The sequence below is a fragment of the Vitis vinifera genome, chromosome 19 (assembly GCF_030704535.1).
Source record: "Vitis vinifera cultivar Pinot Noir 40024 chromosome 19, ASM3070453v1".
In the NCBI taxonomy this organism is placed as follows: domain Eukaryota; kingdom Viridiplantae; phylum Streptophyta; class Magnoliopsida; order Vitales; family Vitaceae; genus Vitis; species Vitis vinifera.
In genome coordinates, this window is record NC_081823.1 from 19,523,143 (window position 1) to 19,543,108 (window position 19,966).

The following is a 19,966-nucleotide window of genomic DNA, read 5'->3' on the forward strand; positions in this document are numbered from 1 at the left end:
GTCAACACAAACCCTAACCTTGCCGTCTTTTTTGGGAACAGGGACGACATTAGCCAGCCACTCAGGATACTCAACCACTGACAAGAAGCCAACACTGAGTTGCTTCCGAATTTCTTCCTTAACCTGCAAACTCCATCGAGGGTGTAGCCTCCTCAATTTCTACTTAACGGGCCTAGCATGTGGTAAAATGGGCAGGTGATGCTGCACTATGGAGGGGTCAAGGCCCGGCATGTCCTCATATGACCATGCAAACACATCCAAGTATGACCTGAGTAGGTCAATCAACCTACTCCTCTCATCAAGAGATAGGGAAGAGCCAATCCTAATCTCCCTGGGCCAATCTGGTGCCCCAAAATCTATCAACTCTGTGCTACCAGAAATGGGTGTGACTTTCTCGTCCTCTGTGTCAGAATCAAACTCTGACTGACCACCCAGTGGGTTATCCGTATCTCCCACATCATCAACATCATATATATGTGTCGTGGGTGCTGGTGGTGCAATCAAAGGAAAATGCTATGACACAGTCAAGTACTCGAAAATACTCATATCATTATTACCATCAAAAATACCATCAAAGCGGGTGACAAACCCGGACATAGTGTCAAAAGAAAGAGGCGGGTCCACAAAGTCGGACGCTCCCTCAACAGAAGTAAAATCAGAAGTAACGACATCAAGGACTGACTCATCATCAAGTACGGAAACTCCAGATATGTCAAAAGCAGAATGGGGTCCGTGTGGGGCTGCATCAAGGATACGACCAATGCCTATAAAATCCATATCATCAGTGTAGGCATCAGGAACAGAGTCATCCCCATCAGTCTCGAGTATAGAAACTCCGAACATATCGAAAGCAGTATGGGGCCCGCGTGGGGCTGCATTGAAGGTACGGCCTATACTGATCATGTCCATCTCATCAGTGCCATCTCCCAAATCCATAGGTAGGTCATAGTCAAGGACCTCCTCGGGGAAACACATAGAGAACACACTAGCTCGGTTTGGTGATGGGGGCGCAACTATCATAGCACCAGGCATCTCAGTAGTCCCGGTGTCCAAATGCATCTGACCCAAGGCTTGGTGGATGTCCTGAATCTCAATTGTCTTTGGAATGCAAACAGTCCCCTCTGTGCAGGGTGTATGCTCTGAACCCCTGATGAAGTAGTCAGCCAACTGGAAGGTGTATGGGCGGAGGGGATAATCAAATGGAATGCCAATCATGCGAGCCCTCACTCTATCCCTGCGCAGCCATGCCATATAACATGCATCAGCCTCTATGGGGATGTAACCCAATCCATAGGGTGTGTCGTGATCAACTGTGAAAGTAAACTCATGGGGCCCCTACTGGCGGCGACCCAATCCCATGCCAGGCAAATAAGACATGCCTCTCATCATGCTGAGCACCAAAGTGCTGCTCTGTTGGTCGAATGACATGAGTACCATATCTCTGCTGCCATTCTCTAAGCTGACAACCTGAACCTCATCGAACGTAAACCCGGTCAAATATAAGTCATTCTCACTGTGACTAATATGTAACACTGGCTCAGACGAAGTGATAATATCTCTATTAGACTGTATCATGATAATGCGCCCCTTGTGTATGAACTTCACCTTCTGATGAAGGGAAGATGGTATAGCATCAGCCTCATGAATCCATGGGCAACCAAGAAGCAATCATGACATGTGTACTGAGTGTACCCATAACTGTCCTCTGAGTCTCATCATAAGCTCTAACAGTCTGTGTAGAAGCCCTAAAATCGATTGGCGAAAACCCAAGTGCAATAGCAGTAACCAATGGACAGACGTTCAGGGCAGAACCATTGTCCAGCAGAACAGACGGCACCCGACGGCCTGAACAAACAACATCAATGAATAAGGGTCGAACATGATTTGATCCCTCTGGTGGCAAGTCATCATCAGAAAACACTATGCATGTAGCTCTATCAACTGTCAACATGTGAATAAGCCCCTCTGGGGTAGTAGCAGTGTCAACCTTAATCTGGCCAAGGGCTCTGACCAATGCATCTCTGTGTGTACTAGATGAGGCCAAAAGGCTCCAAATAGATATGCGAGCTTAAGTAGTGCGTAGTTGGCGTAATATCTCATCATCTTCCCTCTGAACCTCCTCTCTGGCAACTATACCAGCAAATGGCCTGTCAACGGGTGGAGGTTGTGCTACCCTTCCAGTCCGTGTAACTATCTGAACATCTCTATGAGGGGGCCTATATTCCTCTGGGAATAGAATGAAGGGTGTCATAGGTGGCACATGCTGTAAGTATACTGGTGATACTGGAGGCGGCTCATAAATGTTGTCTGGGGTCAAACTGAATGACCTGGGGATCTATTGTCTAGGTATATATCCAACAAAATCTGACTCCTCATATAGACTGATCGGCTGAGGAGCCTCTCCATCCCAACCCATCATAAATATCTCATCCCCTACAAACTCAATCAAATGTACCCCTTCCGAGGGTGGAGGTACTATTCTAGTGTCATGAGTAGGTAGCGGGTCTGTGGCTACACCCGGGCGCCCCAAATCAACCAAGCCTTGATCAATCAAATCCTGAATGGCATGTCTCAGTCCTAAGCAGCTGTCTGTATCATGGCCTGCTCTCTGATGGTAGGCACAGTGAAGATCTGTCCTGAATCCTGGGGGGGTAGGCTGTAATGGTGGTCTAGGTGGTAGTGGGGCAATTAGTCCTCCCTCAACCAATCTCTGAAAAGCTCGGCTCAGTGGCATCCCAAGCTGTGTGAACTGTCTAACCGACCTCGGTGGAGGCGGTGCTCTATACTGATGATGGAACTGCATAGGCGGCCTCTGGGGTGCCTGTGTAGCATATACCGACTGTGGTGGTGGGTGCAGATAAGTAGTCCCTACCAGCCTAATGGGAGCAACTGGTCTGTACCGATCATGCTGTATCATTTGATAAGGAGTGCCTAAAAACTGACTCTGAAATGAAGGACGATGTGCGGACCTATGTCCTGTCATGCCAATAGTACCAACATCTGAGGGCCTATGTCCTGATCCCGGCTTCTTCCCCTTTGAGTCCGAATGGGAAGAATCTGTCCATAAACCTCTAGATATACCCTCCTCAATATTAGAGGGCATGCACTAACGAGCCAAAGTTTGTCTAAGGGAAGCCCATGAGATGCCCAGCAAAGCGGGGCTGAAGGCTACGCATAATCATAGCGATCTGATCGCGCTCTGAATGTCTATCAATAATTTGTGTTATCTTCTCCCTCCAACGGGAAATGAATGAAGTGACTGACTCATCCGGCCCCTGTCTAAGGGCCTCTAGCTCCCTCCGGGATACATCCACTACAGTATTGAAAGAATACTGTCTAATAAACTCTTGTCCCAAATCAGCCCATGTCCTACGTCTCGAAGGGTCCAATGAGGCAAACCAACGTTGAGCAGCACCACTCAGTGATAGAGGGAATAATGTAATCATTTGTGCCTCATCTAGTCTATGCCCGCGCATAACAGTGCTATATAACTGCAAGTGAATACGAGGGCACCCTATCCCCGTGTATCTCTCAATGTCCGGCATGTGGAACTCAACAGGCAAAGCTGCTACTGGCAGATCATCATATCCATCCCAACTCATCATCCCATCAGAAACATGTAGTGATCTCATCCTCTGCTCAATCATGTAAATCCGAGCCTGGGTGTCATCAACAATCTGTGCAGGTGCCATAACAGAATGCGGCGTAGTCTTAGTCCGGTCATGCAACATAAATGCTCCAGCCTGGGGAGCTGACTGAACTGGTGGTGGTGGTGGTGGTGGTGTGGTAGAGTCATGCGGGGTGCTTCCCGGAATCGGTAATGGCTGGGTCTGGTGCCCATCAATCCTCTGACCCAATCCTAAGATAGCGTCCCTGAGTGACGCCATAGTATCGGTAACCTCAGCCAACTGGTCAACAGTAGCGTACTGAGGGTCCATATCTCTATGATCTGGTATATGCTCTAACTGGCTGTGTGGATCTGATCCTCTAACCAGTCTATCTCCAATCCGAATCCAATCTCGGGAACCCAGGTCGATCTCAATCAATAATCCTATAAAAGGAAAGGGGTACGCCAGTCCCCGTGACTATCAATCCTGACATCAAACTAGGAATGTATGACTAAAATCTTTCGAGAAAATGAACTGACATGTGATGTCAACAGCTAAACCAATATACGGTTCCGCAGGCAGGAGCGGGATTCTAACATGGTGATACCTTAGGGGTAATGTGGCTCAAAAGTCAAAAAAAGAGAAGAGGCAAGTCCTAAAAGACTAGATGACTATACCCACAAGGATACGCAACCTAAGGTCCTAACTAACAATCAATCAACAATCAAAGTGACATGCTAGCCACGCATGTATCCATGAAATCCAGCTCAGGGCTACACAGGTCTTCATTGCTCAAATATCCATCTTCTCCATAGTGCTCCCAAACATCGATATAGCCCTTATGCTAAACCCTATTCCAAACCCCTAGCTTGGTCAAAGGTGAACAATTGGGAATGACTCCCAAGAAACACAAGCAATCCATGAGGAATAGTTGACCAAGACTAGTGATTCGGAAGTAAGGGGATACACACGTGCCCCACAAACACAAGCAGCAAGCAGTCATGCAAGGGAAGGAGCAGTCATACAGCAAATAGTCATGCACAAAGAGATAGCCTACAACACATCTACACACAATCTAATCATCTAAGTCTAATCCCAAATGTCATAGCTAGATACCAATCAACAATGAGCAAGCATGCTAGAATCCAACAGGTGAACACACAAGCAACAACACATCACAGGTGCAAGCCAAATGCCAACCAAGTAGGTGATCACCAGTCATCTATGTAGCCTAAGAGTCTACTGATCAATGAACCATGTGCTCCAATATACCCAACTCAAGTTCAAGCTTGTTCTTCTTATGAAACCAGAGATTTTGGGTTCAATCCCAAGTGGAGTCACCAATTTGTGGACCCTCACCCGATCCACCTGACCGGCATGACTCACTTTTAAAAGAAAAAATTTGTGTTTTCCAGTTTTGAAAAACCCGCCCCTGGTGAGGAACGGTGTTATATGGAGTCACCACTTACTTTTTTTTTTTTTTTTTAAATGAGGGAAATTAAGTAAGAACAAAAACCCCTAATGACCCTAGTATGGAAAAAAGCGGTCTGCGAAAACTAGATTCTGGGTCCGGGGATCAGGTTACCCATTGGGAAGGTACCTCATGCAAGGTAGCACCCCTCTAGGCCCGAAACTCGGTCTCTACTAATGAATTGGGTATGTGGGAGCATATGGGTCAAAAATGAAACCCTATGTTAAATAGATGTCATGAATCACACAATCCTAATTGGTATTTGGCATGCATATGAATTCAACCAACCAAAACAATGGGTGCGTACCTGTGGTCCCCAGCCAAACGTTGCATAAAAGGTCAACCAAACACAGATAAACACATAACAAACATTTAGGATCAAGCACCATGCATGCATATGATTCAACAATCAAAACCAACGATGCATACCTGTGGTCCCTAGCCATGTGCTACAGCAGAGGGTGAGTCAGCCACGCAACATGTATTCAGAATCAAACATCAAATTTTGTGCCAAAAAGGAAGAAAGCTGGTTGAAATCAGGTAATGGACTCTCCAAATGTCATACAAATCAAACAAGACTTACCTAGACCACACCGCCCATAACCTCAAAATGGGCCCACACTAATTGAAATCAAACACTGACTTAAACCTTCAAGATGGCTCACAAGTGCCCCATAGCAAATGGGTTTGAGCCCCAATGGATACGGGCTTGAAAAATGCCAAAATTGAGGGCTGCTCAAAGTCCTCTTGCAAAATAGGTTGAACCAGTTCTCAACTGGTACAACTTGTTGAGAAAAAGTTCCCAAATTTTTTTAGAAGACTCCTAAATAAATAAGGAATCAAACAAAAGCAACGACACTCAATCCCGAGCCCAGACGAGTGAGAACCAAACAAAGCCCGATCAGGTGCTCCTCATGACTGATAGAGTCAGCTAGCCATGGTGTTGAATCGGTTGAACTGGTTCAGCCGGTTGATAAAAAATCCAAGATTTGGTCAGAAAGTTTCTAAATGAATAAGGAAGCAAACAAAAGAAACGATTGTTGATTCCAATCCCGGATGAGTGAGAACCAAACAAAACAAGGTCAGGTATTCCTCATGACTGATAGAGTCAATCAACTATGGTGCTGAACCGGTTGAACTGGTTTCCAACTGGTCCATCCAATTGATAAAAAATTCCAAATTTGGTCAGAAAGTTCCTAAATGAATAAGGAAGCAAACAAAAGAAATGGTTCTTAATTCCGAGCTCGGATGAGTAAGAACCAAACAAAGCAAGGTCAGGTGTTCCTCGTGACTGACAGAGTCAACCAACTATGGTGCTGAACCGGTTGAACTGGTTCCCAACTGGTCCATCCGGTTGATAAAAAATCCCAAATTTGGTCAGAAAGTTTCTAAACGAATAAGGAAGCAAACAAAAGAAACGGTTCTCAATTCCGAGCCCGGATGAGTGAGAACCAAACAAAGCAAGGTCAGGTGTTCCTCATGATTAACAGAGTCAACCAACCATGGTGCAAAATTGAAAACAATGAATGAATTAAACTTGAGCCTAAACGTGATTCTAACACATGAAGAAAATAATCATCCTCAACTATAATCCTCAAGCATTCATAACCAATCAACAACAAACATGTGTGGCCTTTATTATCCACACCCAAGCAATACAATCTTCACATCAAAGGAAATAAAAGAGGATGAGAAAGAAGAAAAAGCATACGAAGACGATGAAGATGACCTGTAGGTAAAAAAAAATTCAGCATACTTACCTCAGAATCTCCGCCAAATATGATCCATGTATGCTGATGATGACTTCCAGAAACCGAGATGCTATAGCTTTCCTCTTCAAAAAATCACAGTGCTGAAGCTTTCCTCCACGCTCTCAACTCAGAAGATGCTCCTCACCCTCTGTTTTTCTCACCAACAAAATATCCCCTCTCTCAAAAATGCCAAAAGGTCCTTTGCTCTCCTATCCTCTCACCTTTTATACTCATACCCCTCTCAGCATTTGAGTCTCCTGGGTTCCTGCCCCTTCAGCACCGAAATCCCCTCCATTAGCATGGGAACCACACCCCCCATTATTTCTCTTGCACTTACGAGGCCAGCTCACTCCCTTCAGTTTTCAGCTTGCTTCACCACCAAGAATCCATATGGATCCGTGGTGGGCTGCAAGGAACCCAAACCAAGGCCCAAAATGGGTCCACAACATTGCCCAAAACCGATCTGGAGCTTATGGGCCCGAGCCATGTAGGATTTGGGTCCCAAAATTACCAAAATCAGTGTTTTACACCAGCTGACTCGATGAACTGGCTGAACCGGATGCCAACCGGTCGAACCGGTTGCAAAAAATCTTGAAAATTTGAAAGAATGTTCCTGGAAGAGTGATGAATCCATAAAAAAAAAAGCGGTACACAATTCCGAGTTCGAAAAAGGGAGATATGATCAAATTAATTACCAAAAATCAGTGTTTTACACCGGCTAACTCGATGAACCGGTTGAACCAGATGCCAACCGGTCGAACCGGTTACAAAAAATCTTGAAAATTTGATAGAATGTTTCTGGAAGAGTAAGGAATCCATGAAAAAAAAAGGGTACACAATTCTGAGTTCAGAAAAGGGAGATATGATCAAAATAATTACCAGAAATCAGTGTTCTACACCGGCTGACTTGATGAACCGGCTGAACCGGCTGAACCGGATGCCAACTGGTCGAATCGGTTGCAAAAAATCTTGAAAAATTGATAGAATCTTTCTGGAAGAGTAAGGAATCCATGAAAAAAAAAAGGGTGTGCAATTCCGAGTTTGAATGAGGGAGCTATGATCAAAACAAGCCCGAGTGCTCTGAACCTCAACATGCCCCTATAAACTCCAACTAAGCTAAAACATCGGGATGACCCCACTTTCTTCCTATAGGGTGATGTGAACGACTAGGAAAATGGCCACGATGACCCTCCAAAATGAACCACATATGCACCACAATGGACCACAGACAAGCCCACACGAGGCTCGGACACCGACTAAGCCCAAAAAGGGCCCTAGTGGTGCCATATGAGAACGATGGGTGCAGGTGACGCCCAAAGGATAAATGCCAGTGTTGAGGGACAAAATTGAGGGTCTACAGCATGTTAGCTCAGCTTGATGATTTGGGGAAGGAGCGTGCCATCTATTATTTGAGTAAGAGAATGCTTGAGTATGAGTACAAGTACATTATGAATGAGCGCCTTTGCTTGGCATTGGTTTGGGCCACTAGGAGACTTAGACATTACATGACAGAGTATTTCGTGCTCTTGGTCTCATGATTGGACCTGTTGATGTATTGATTACTACCAAAAAGTGCTACTTTGTAGACCTAATTATAATGGTTTTAAGCACCTTTGAGTAGTAATCATATTCATTTAACCCAATTAATTCATTAAGGTCCTTAGTAATTGGTTTTAACCATTTTGTGGCAAGTTTACATGTTTTTATCAGCTTATGAATCAATTCAAGCATGCCAAATGATGGAGGGGCTACTTGGACAAGTTATGGCAAAGCTTTTGGAAGCTCAAATTCATGAATAACCAAGCTTTGGAGCTCCATAGCCCTTTGCCAAAGTCGTTCAAAGTATGCAAGGAAAGAACAATGGAAAAGAGGAAAAGCAAGCAAAGTGAAGAGAAGCAAAGAGGACAGCCGCTTCAGTCTTCTTTTGCCTTTTTGGAGCACTTTCAGAAGTCCATTTTTTACATACTATATACCATTTCAAATCTCTGGAAGTCAAGAATCCAACACTTCAAACCGTGCATGATTTGGAGTTGAAATGAGGAAGATATGGCCTTCGGAAGCCAACTGCTCCAGGTTATGCGAAATTCGCATAACACCTTCAAAATTCGCATAACCCATGCGTGTTGCGAATTTTCCTCTGTTTTTGCCGACTCCACTTTAGATATTTTCTTTTGTATTTTGTGATGTAATTTCCTTTCTTATCCTTGTAACTAACCAATCACAAGCTTTTGCTTTTGTAAAGACAATATAAGGGGTGGAAATCACCTCTTGGAATATATAGAATATAGAATAATAGGTTACGTTTTACACTTAGAATAGATACAGAGCTCTCTCGTTTCTCTTTTCTCTTTAATATTTTATTTTCTTGGAAGCCAAACAGCCTCTGAGGGCTTTTCCTTAGAGGATGATTGGCTAAAACTTTTAGTTTCTCAAAGTATGGATGCTTTGTGATGGCTTGGATGCAATCCCATGGAAATTTCTCGCACCCGGAAGGTAAGGTAGTCGTTTTTCATTAAAGGTTCATTAATGCAAAGTTTGGTTTTTATTTCCTTTGGACAACTTCCAACGGCCAATACTTGATAAGCTTTTGGATTTTTATCCATTAGTTATCTCCTACGAGCTATTGGAAGGTGAGGTTTTCAATTCCAAGTTTTGCATTAATCCGTTAGAACCAATTTCAATGGCCATTGAAAGGTGAGTTTATCACTTGGAATGACTTTGAGTTGCCAATATTTGGTAAGCTTTTGGCTATAGACCATTAGTTATCTCTTACGAGCCATTCAAAGGAAGTCTAAGGTGAATAACCATTGATGAAATTCACTACCATCTGTTTTGCCATTTTAAAGGATTAAAACTTGATTTGCTAAATCCATACCGGTTCGGGAAGCAAGCATCACCATAGTTGCAACCCTAACGCGAGGAGCCTATCCTGAGATTTCCAATTTGCATAAGAGCCAGAGCATAGCTATCCTATCTTTGAGAAACTTGTTTTTACACCCTTTCATTTTAATCTTTAATGTTAGCTTAGATTAGTTTAAATCTTTCTAAAACATTTACATCTTCTTTTAAAGCTAACATCCATAAGAAAATCACCTATTTTCCTAATTTGAATATCACTTGTGTTTGCGAAAACCCTTCCCAGTGAACGATCCTAGAACCACTATGCTATAGTAGCTTGGCTACTTTAGTAATAGTATTCAGGGTATAAATTTTGTTGATACGCCTTTAAAGCTAAGCTACCATGAGTCGAATCATGTATCTATTTGACAGGCCTATTCTGACCGATAGGCTCATGAGATGGCTGGTATTGTTGACAGAGTTTGATATTCATTATGTCACACAGAAGTCAGTAAAACGAAGCATTGTTGTAAATCATCTAGCTTCTTTGCCAATATCCAATGACAGATCGATTGATGATGATTTCCCTGATGAGTAGATCGTTTCAATGACTAGTATTATAGGATGGCGGTTGTACTTTGATGGTGCCGCCAATCAGTCGGGGTTTGGCATTGGTATCTTGTTAATATCACCACAGGGTGATCATATCCCTAGATCAGTCCGGTTAGCATTTTTCGATGATCACCGGTTGATGAATAATATTGTGGAGTATGAGGCTTGCATTACAGGTTTGGAGACTGCACTTGATCTTGGCATTAGACAGTTGGAAATCCAAGGGGATTCCAATTTGGTTATACAGCAAAATCAGGGTATCTGGAGGACTCGGGATGAGAAGCTAAAACCCTACCATGCTTACTTGGACCTGTTGATTGATGGATTTGATGTGTTAAGGTATATACATCTGCCCAAGGCGGAAAATCAGTTTGTCGATGCATTAGCCACCTTGGCTTCTATGATTGTGATCCCCGCGGGGGTGACTGTTAGGTCATTGCTGATTGAAACTAGGTCTGCACCAGCTTACTATTGTCTGATTGGAGAGATAGAGGATCGGATTAATTTGCCATGGTATCACGATATTTATCAGTTTCTGTCATGCGACACTTACCCAGAGTCAACCTCGCCCAAAGATAAGAGAGCATTGAGACAGTTGGCCACCAGATTTGTTATTTGCGGGGATGCACTGTATAGGAGATCACCTGATGGCCTGTTATTATTATGTCTAGACCGTACATCTGCAGATGAGTGATGAGACAGGTTCATGCAGGGGTCTATGGCCCACACATGGGAGGTCATATGCTAGCACGTAAGATCATGAGGGCTGGCTACTTTTGGTTGACCATGGAGACAGATTGTTGCCAGTTTGTACAGAGATGTCAGGAGTTTCAGATGCATGGAGACTTGATACACGTGCCACCTTCTGAGTTGCATGCACTCACATCCCCTTGGCCATTTTCAGTATGGGGTGTTGATATTATTGGGAAGATCTCGCCCAAGTCCTCCAGTGGTCATGAGTACATCTTAGTAGCCATTAACTATTTCACCAAGTGGGTGGAAGCTGCTTCCTATGCTAGATTGACAGCGGCCAAGGTGGCCAAATTCATCAGATCGCACATTATCTGCCGATACGGGGTCCCTCACGAGCTGATTTATGATAGAGGGGTGCATTTCAGGGGCGAGGTGGACATGTTGATTCAGGAGTATGGCATTCAGCATCACATATCGTTTGCATACAAGCCACAAACTAACAAGGCAGTTGAGGCCGCAAATAAGAATATCAAGATGATTTTGAGAAAGATGGTCGAGATTGGTCAGAAAAGCTCTCTTTCGCATTGTGGGCTTATCGTACATCTTTTCGTACCTCTACTGGAGCTACCCCATATTCTTTGGTGTATGGTATGGAGGCAGTGTTACCTGTTGAGATTAAGATGAGATCTTTAAGAGTAGCACTAAAGCAACATGTATCCGAGGCCGAGTGGGTCCAGTCTCGTTACGATCAGCTTAGCCTGTTGAATGAGAAAAGATTGAGGGCTGCAGATCATGCTCAAGCCTATCAGAGAAAGATGACCTGTGGATTCAGAAAGAGGGTTAGGCCTAGAAAATTCCAAAGAGGTGACCTAGTCTTGAAAGTCCTTAGGGGATTGATCAGTGACCCTAGAGGCAAGTTTAGACCAAGTTGGAGCGGGCCTTATGTCATCTGAGATCTTACTAGAGAGGGAGCTGCCTGGTTGACAGACCTAGATGGAAATCAGTTCACAGAGCCAGTCAATGTGGATCAGCTGAAGAAGTTTTATGCGTGAGATCATGGTCAGAGGATGCCTTACATACCTTTTTTGACCTAGGTTGGGGGCCTGCCCCTGTGCGCTTTGTATTTATTGATTAGATCTGTGAGCATTGGAAGCATTGTGTTATTCTTCGTTTATTCTTTTTTGCATCATTGATTGTTTCTTTTCTTCTCCGTTTTGCATCTTCACACCGTATTCATTTCGCTTCTGTTTTCCCTTGTGTGATGGTGACGCGCTCTCGTCTCAAGGCTACAAGTCAGGCTTGTCACATCTTTCGTTCCACCCTTAGGTTTTGATCCAGGAGTTTTAGTTTGAGGAGACCATTTGGGTTTGAGATTTGAGGTTCTTTTGGTTGGACTATGCTAGTGGGCTATTCGGCCTACTTTGAAAAAAAAAAAAAAAAAAAGAGGGCACTTTGGAGAAGGGATATTTTGCTGGTGAGAAAAACAGAAGGTCAGGGCACCTTCTGAGTTAAGAGCGTGGGGGAAAGCTTCAGCACTGTGGTTATTTTGAAGAGGAGAGCTACAACATCTCATTTTTTGGAGGTCATCATCGGCATACACGGATCATATCTGGTGGAGATTCTGAGGTAAGTAGGCTGAATTTTTTTTACCTGCAGTTTATCTTCATCTTCTTCATATGCGTTTTCTCTTTCCGCATCATCTTTTATTTCCTTTGATATGAAGATTGTATTGCTTGGGTGTGGGTAATAAAGGCCACACATGATTGTTGTTGATTGGTTATGAATGGTTTAGAAATTTTCTGACCAAATTTAGGATTTTTCATCAACCGGCTAAACCGATTCAGCGCCATAGCTGGCTGCCTCTGTCAACCATGAGGAACCCCTAACCTTTCTTTGTCCGGTTCTCACTCATTCGAGCTCGGAATTGAGAACCATTTCTTTTGTTTGTTTCCTTATTCAGTTAGAAACTTTATGGCTAAATTTGGGATTTTTTATCAATCGTCTGAACTAGTTGGGAACCAGTTCAACCGGTTCAGTGCCATAGCTGGCTGCCTCTGTCAGCCATGAGGAACCCCTGACCTTTCTTTGTCCAGTTCTCACTCATCCAGGCTCGAAATTGAGAACCGTTTCTTTTTTTTATTTCCTTATTCAGTTAGAAACTTCCTGGCCAAATTTGGGATTTTTTATCAACCGTCTAAACCAGTTGGGAACCGGTTCAACCGGTTCAGCACCATAGTTGGCTGCCTCTGTCAGCCATGAGGAACCCCTAACCTTTCTTTGTCTGGTTCTCACTCATCCAGATTCGGAATTGAGAACCGTTTCTTTTGTTTGCTTTATTATTCAGTTAGAAACTTTTTGGCCAAATTTGGGATTTTTTATCAATCGTCTGAACCAGTTGGGAACCGGTTCAACCGGTTCAACACCATAGTTGGCTGCCTCTGTCAGCCATGAAGAACCCCTGAACTTTCTTTGTCTGGTTCTCACTCATCTGGGCTCGGAATTGAGAACCGTTTCTTTTGTTTGAATCCTCACTCATTTAGAAGTTTTCTAGAAAAATTTGGGAATTCTTCTCAATAGGTTGTACCAATTGAGAACTAGTTCAACCTGTTCTGCTGGAGGACTTTAGGTAGCCCTCGATTTTGGCATTTTTCGAGCCCTTATCCATTGGGGCTCAAACCCATTTGCTATAGGGAACTTATGAGCCATCTTGAAGGTTTAAGTCAGTGTTTGATTTCAGTTAGTATGGGCAATTTTGAAGTTATGGGTGGTGTGGTCTAGATGAGTCTAGTTCGATTTGTATGACATTTGGGGAGTCCCTTACCTCATTTCAACCAACTATCTTCCTTTTTGGCACAAGCTTTGATGCTTGATTTTGAATACATGTTGCGTGGCTGACTCACCTTCTGCTGTAACACATGGCTAGGGACCACAGGTATGCATCGTTGGTTTTGATTGTTGAATCATATGCATGCATGGTGCTTAATCCTGAATGTTTGTTATGTTTTTATCTGTGTTTGGTTGACCTTTTATGCAATGCATGGCTGGGGACCACAGGTATGCACCCATTGTTTTGGTTGGTTGAATTCATATGCATGCCAAATACCAATTAGGATTGTGTGATTCATGACATCTATTTAGCCTAGGGTTTCATTTTTGACCCATATGCTCCCACATACCCAATTCATTAGTAGAGACCGAGTTCCGGGCCTAGAGGGGTGCTACCTCGCATGAGGTACCTTCCCAATGGGTAACCTGATCCCCGGACCCAAAATCTAGTTTTCGCATACCGCTTTTTCCATACTAGGGTCATTAGGGGTTTTTATTCTTACTTAATTTTCCCCATTTTAAAAATAAAAATAAAAAGTAAGTGGCAACTCCATACAACACCGTTCCTCACCGGGGGCGGGTTTTTCAAAACTGGAAAACACAACTTTTTCATTCTTTCTTTTCTTTTAAAAGTGAGTCGCGCCGATCCTATGGATCGGGTGAGGGTCCACAGCCTCACATCATATGTCACCTTCTTCATACTCTTTTGTATCTATGTGTGATTCTCCTTTCTCTATGTTAGTCATGACTGCTAATGGCACTCACATGCCTTTAGCAGGTGTTGGTTCCATATGCACACCTCATTTGTCTCTTTCTGATGGTTATTGCTTTCTTGAACTTACTATGAATCTCATATATGTGAGTCAACTTTGTGATTCTGGTTATTCTGTTCACTTTCTTCTGCTTCTTGTCATGTCCAAGATCCTCAATCCCAGAGGGTGATTGGGATAGGCAATAAACAAGGGGAATTATATGTCATAGATGAGCTACAACTTCCACAAGTTCTAGATGTAGCTGCTTTGAGTGTTAACTTGTCATCTTTCCATTTAACTTCATATTTCTCTAGTTTTTATTTGTGGCACTCTAGACTTGGCCATGTTTCAGCCCCTTATTTAGAATATTTAATTTCTAAAGAATCTTTAGGCAATTTGCAAACTCATGATGTTTCTGATTGTAGTGGTTGTAAATAGCAAGGTTTTCTACTCTACCCTTTAATCAAAGTGTTTTCTCCTCTATTGCAACCTTTGACTTGATTCATTCTTATGTGTGGGGACCCTCTCTTGTTTCCATAAAAGGAGGGTCCAAATATTATGTCTCATTTATTGATGATCACACTCGATATTGTTGGGTTTATCTAATGAAGCATTGATCTGATTTTATACATGTTTATATTATTTTTCACTCATTTGTTAAAACTCAACACTCTGCTATTATCAAGTGTTTTCATTGTGATTTAGGTGAGGAATATACATCTACAGCCTTTTCTGAATTACTTGTCTCTGATGGTATTTTGCACCAATCCTCTTGTATTGACACTCCTTAACAGAATGGGGTTGTTGAAAGAAAACATAGACATATTGTTGAGACCGCACGCTCCCTTCTTTTGTCAATTGTGCATTTGATCAATAAAATACCATCTTCTCATACATTAGGTCTATTTCCCTATGAAAAGTTGTATGGTCACCCTCTTAACTACTCTTTACGTGTTTTTGGTTGCACTTGTTTCATTCTTCATCCTAGTGCATAGCATAACAAGCTATTTTCACACGCCACCATTGTTTTTCTTGGTTATAGCGAGGGCTAAAAAGGTTATTGTTGTTATGATCTTGTTGCTTAAAAGTTATATTTCTCGTCATGTCTTCTTCCTTGAGCATATTCATTTCTTCTCTATTCTTACCAAGTGTCATACCTGATCAAAGTATGATATTATCTGCATTAACTCTTTTCTTAATGATCTTCCTGACTCTATGCCTCCTACTAGCTCACCCATATCACATGATGTTCCCTTTCTTGTCACTCCATCATCTCCTTCTATACAACCTTTTCCTTATCATTATTCTCGCATGACTCGACAACTACGAATGATGTAACTCATGGTATTTCTTATCCTCCTTTAGTCATCTCAGCACCTCCTGTGATTGCAGATCTTCCTCCATCTTGTTATCTAAAGCGTATTTGTAAGTCTACTCAGTTACCAGATTTTGCTTATTCTTGTTATTCTCCTTCATTTACTTCATTTTTAGCATCTCTTCGTAATCTTTATGAGCCTGCCTCCTATACAGAGGTTGTTTTTTTATCTCAATTGGCAATAGGTAATGGCTAAGGAACTTTCTAATTTGCATTAGACAAATACTTGGGATTTGGTGCCAGTTTCTCTTGGTAAGGGATCTATTTGTTCTCATTGGGTTTATAAAATCAAAACAAAGTAAGATGGTTCAGTTGAGCAAGAAAAAACTAGGTTAGTTGCAAAGGGTTTCGCTTAGAAATATGGTATTGACTATGAGGAGATTTTTGCACTAGTTGCTAAGATGACCACTATCTGTGCTCTCATTATGGTTACCTCCGTCCGCCAATGGCATATCTCATAGATGGATGTTAAAAATGCTTTCTTAAATGTAGATCTTAAAGAGGAATTTTATATGGTACCTCCTTTTAGTGTTTCTCACAACCCTGGAGAAGTTTACAAACTTAAAAAGGTTTTGTATAGTCTCAAACAAGACACTCAAGCTTGATTTAAGAGGTTTTCTACAGTGGTTACTTCCATTAGTTTTTATTCTAATGCTCATGATTCAGCTCTTTTTGTTAAGTCTATCATTACTGGTTGTATTCTTCTTTCACTTTATGTTGATAACATGATTATTACTAGTCATGATGTTGATGGTATTTCACTACTAAAGACTGAATTGGCTCAATAATTTGACAAGAAAGACTTAGGTCCTTTACGTTACTTCTTGGGTATTGAGGTTGCCCATTCTCCTAAGGGTTAGCTTCTTTCTTAGTTTAAGTACATAGTGGATATCCTTCAGCGAGCTCGATTTATAAACACTCAAACTGTTGATACTCCTTTGAAGCTTAATGCTCGATATGCCCCTACAGATAATACTCCTTTGCCTTATCCCACTTTGTATCGGACCCTGGTTGGTATATTAACTTACCTCACTATTAGTCATTCATATATTTCTTATATTGTGCACATTGTCAGTTAGTTCGTTGCATCTCCCACTACAATTCATTGGGTTGTTGTTATTCTCATTTTACGCTATCTTCGGGGCACTCATTGTTAGAGTCTTATATTTCCTTCAACTTCCTCTTTAGAGCTTTGCGCATATTATGGTGCTAATTGGGCTAGCGACTCAACTGATCATAAGTCTACTATTGGTTTTGCATCTTCTTAGGTGGATCTCTTATTTAGTGGAAAAGTAAAAAAAAAAAACAAAATGTTGTCTCTCAATCTTCCATTGAGGTTAAGTATTGTGTCATGGCAACTACCATAAATGAGATTGTCTGCTTGCATTAGTTATTAGCAAATATAAGTGTACCTATTACTACTCCCACTTCTCTTTACTGCAACAACAAGAATGCCATTCAGATTAGCAACAATTTGGTTTTTCATGAGCAAACCAAAATCATTGATATTAATTGTCATACTATTTGGTAAGAACTCCAATGTGGGACAATTCATTTGCCCTTTGTCTCTTCTTCCATGTATATTGTTGACTTTTTCACAAAGTCTCGGTGATCAAATGGTTTTTCATCGTTTATTGGATCAAAACAAAATTTATAACCTAATTCAACTATGCTAAGGTAACTCTTGCCTGATCAAAAAGGTTTTTTAGCAAAAGCTACGATAGTATAGCGGTCTTAGGTGTTATCCACTGGGATGGATTATTCTCGATAATTAAGGCTTAAATGGGAGAAAAAAAAATTATTGCGATAAAGTGATTGATTTGACAATTCATGATAAAAGTTCAAAATAACAATGATTCCAAATTGAGAGGAACAATAAAATGTAAAATAAAAGGAATTTAATAAGAAAAAAAACTTTCAAAGTTAGGATTTTCTAAAAAATAATCTCTATGGTGAATGGATGTTGAGATCTATTTTTCATCAAGTTAGATTGAAAATCTAAATTTTCATCTAAACCAATTTTTTATTTAGCTTTAGATCTAGATCTAATTTCTCTTCAAATTAGGTTATTTAATCCAAGAGATCAATTCAAATCATATATTTCAATTCATCTTAAATTATCTTCTAATGATTCACACAATGCAATTATTCAATCTCATCAAATCTAGCTTTAAGAATTTAATGAATCTACCTAGTTTGCATTGTAGTAGTCATCCAAGGCAATTTGAAGAGAAAAATCCTCGAAATTCAATTAATCAATCAATTGGATCAAATTACCTTTGCAATTAAAGCTCATTTCTCTCATTCACCATAGATTTTGCCTCTAAATCCTCCTTCCTCTAAGAAAAATCAGATTTAGCCACTCATACTTGGAGATTTGGTCTTACAAGGCATGTTTAGCTAATGATAAAATGAAGGAAAATGAAAGAAAATAGAGAATTATATTAAGAGAGAGAATTTAGAAAATTCTATAATCAAAAGTGTTCCAAAAAGCTCCTTACATGAGAAATTCAAGTTTCTATTTATAGGCCAAGGTCAAGTGGACACTTAGCATCATCTAAGAGCTCTTCCGGAAGCTTCTTCATCAAGCAATATGGAGTTTAACAACAAAATTATCATTTCGCACGAGCTCAACTAATTTCTCATGGTTGTGTGAAATCAAGAATTCGGCATTAGTAGTTACAGCCTCCTGGACCATTTCGCATGACTGTGTGAAATTTTCACATGATCATGCGAAATCAGCTTGCACATCTTCCTTAGCCTGCAACCAATTTTCCTCATCTGGTCCATTTCTCACAATCATGCGAATCTGCAACATTTGGCTTTTTAGCTTCCCTTTGTCATTTCTTCCATTTCCTTCTTTTGATTCCACCTTAACTACCTCTAATTAACCCAAATCCTGGTTGAAACAAATTGTATTACTTCTTTCATTATGCATTTAGATCACCATCAAAACATTATTTGTTCTCTTCAATTTGATTCATCTCTTTTGTCACCAATTTATCAAAATCATACCTTGAAATGACTCCAAAACTTCATAAAACTTGTTACTAACTCTTGTAAGGGCAACAAAATGTCAATTGAGTGTTTTAGGCATAATTACTACTCAAAAGATGTGAAACTCATGAGAATTATTATCTAAAATATGCTCTTTTTGAGTAGTAATCACTCAAAATATTCTATGGTTTTGTTTATTTGTTGGCAAACTCTCGATGTTTCTTGCTACTACATCATGAGTTTGAGGGGGCATGTTAGATAGTATTTTAGCTTAGTTACTTCATATTATCAATAAAGGTAGAATAGTCTTTTAGCTCTTCATGTTAGCCTATATAAATCTTTTTATGTAATATCTTTCTTAAGCCTTTGGTTAATGAAACCCAAGTTTTCTTTTTTCTCTTCTTCTTCTTCTTTGTCTTTACAATTCTCACAAAGAGTATGTTTTTTCTATATATAAATTTTTTCTAAAACAATATAGTAGCTAACCCTATTCATATCAAGTGGTGCTAATTTGATCCTTGATCCTTGTTCTAACTTGCAACACAACCGAATGAATGGAGGAAAAATATGAAAAAATGAAGATTAAGATGTGGTTTTTGGAATACAAAATATTTAAGACAAGGGTATGGTAGCAATATTCAAATCAGTGGAGTTGGATTCCTTTTGTGCATACATTATGACCTTTAACTTATTTCTTTCTTTTTTTTCTTCACACAACTAGTATTAAAGTTTTTCTCTTCCAACAAAGAGATTCTCCCATTAAGAACTTTTTTTTTTTTTTTTTTTTTTGGTAATGCATACCTTACTTTTAATATTAGGCTTTTTATCCTAGAAAAACATTATCAAAGGTAACCATACTAAAAGTATGAATGCAAAATATAGTTTTCATGCATTCATATAGTGCCAACTATTATCACTAAGCTCTATTGAAGAGGAGAAAAATGTTTTATTTTGGAGTCAAACATATACTAGGTGCTAACCTTTGACCTTTCACTCATTATATGTTATAGGTACATAGGCACATCAAATTATTTGTTCCAACT

The 19,966-nt window shown here is 40.8% G+C and overlaps 1 protein-coding gene across 1 annotated transcript; it reads left to right on the forward strand.

Moving 5' to 3' along the window:
• Nucleotides 1–10,275: 10,275 nt before the first annotated feature.
• Nucleotides 10,276–10,974, forward strand: LOC104877742 (uncharacterized). The gene has a single exon (XM_010646537.1). The coding sequence runs from the start codon at nucleotides 10,276–10,278 to the stop codon at nucleotides 10,972–10,974; it is 699 nt and encodes a 232-aa protein (XP_010644839.1).
• The last annotated feature ends 8,992 nt before the right edge of the window (nucleotides 10,975–19,966 follow it).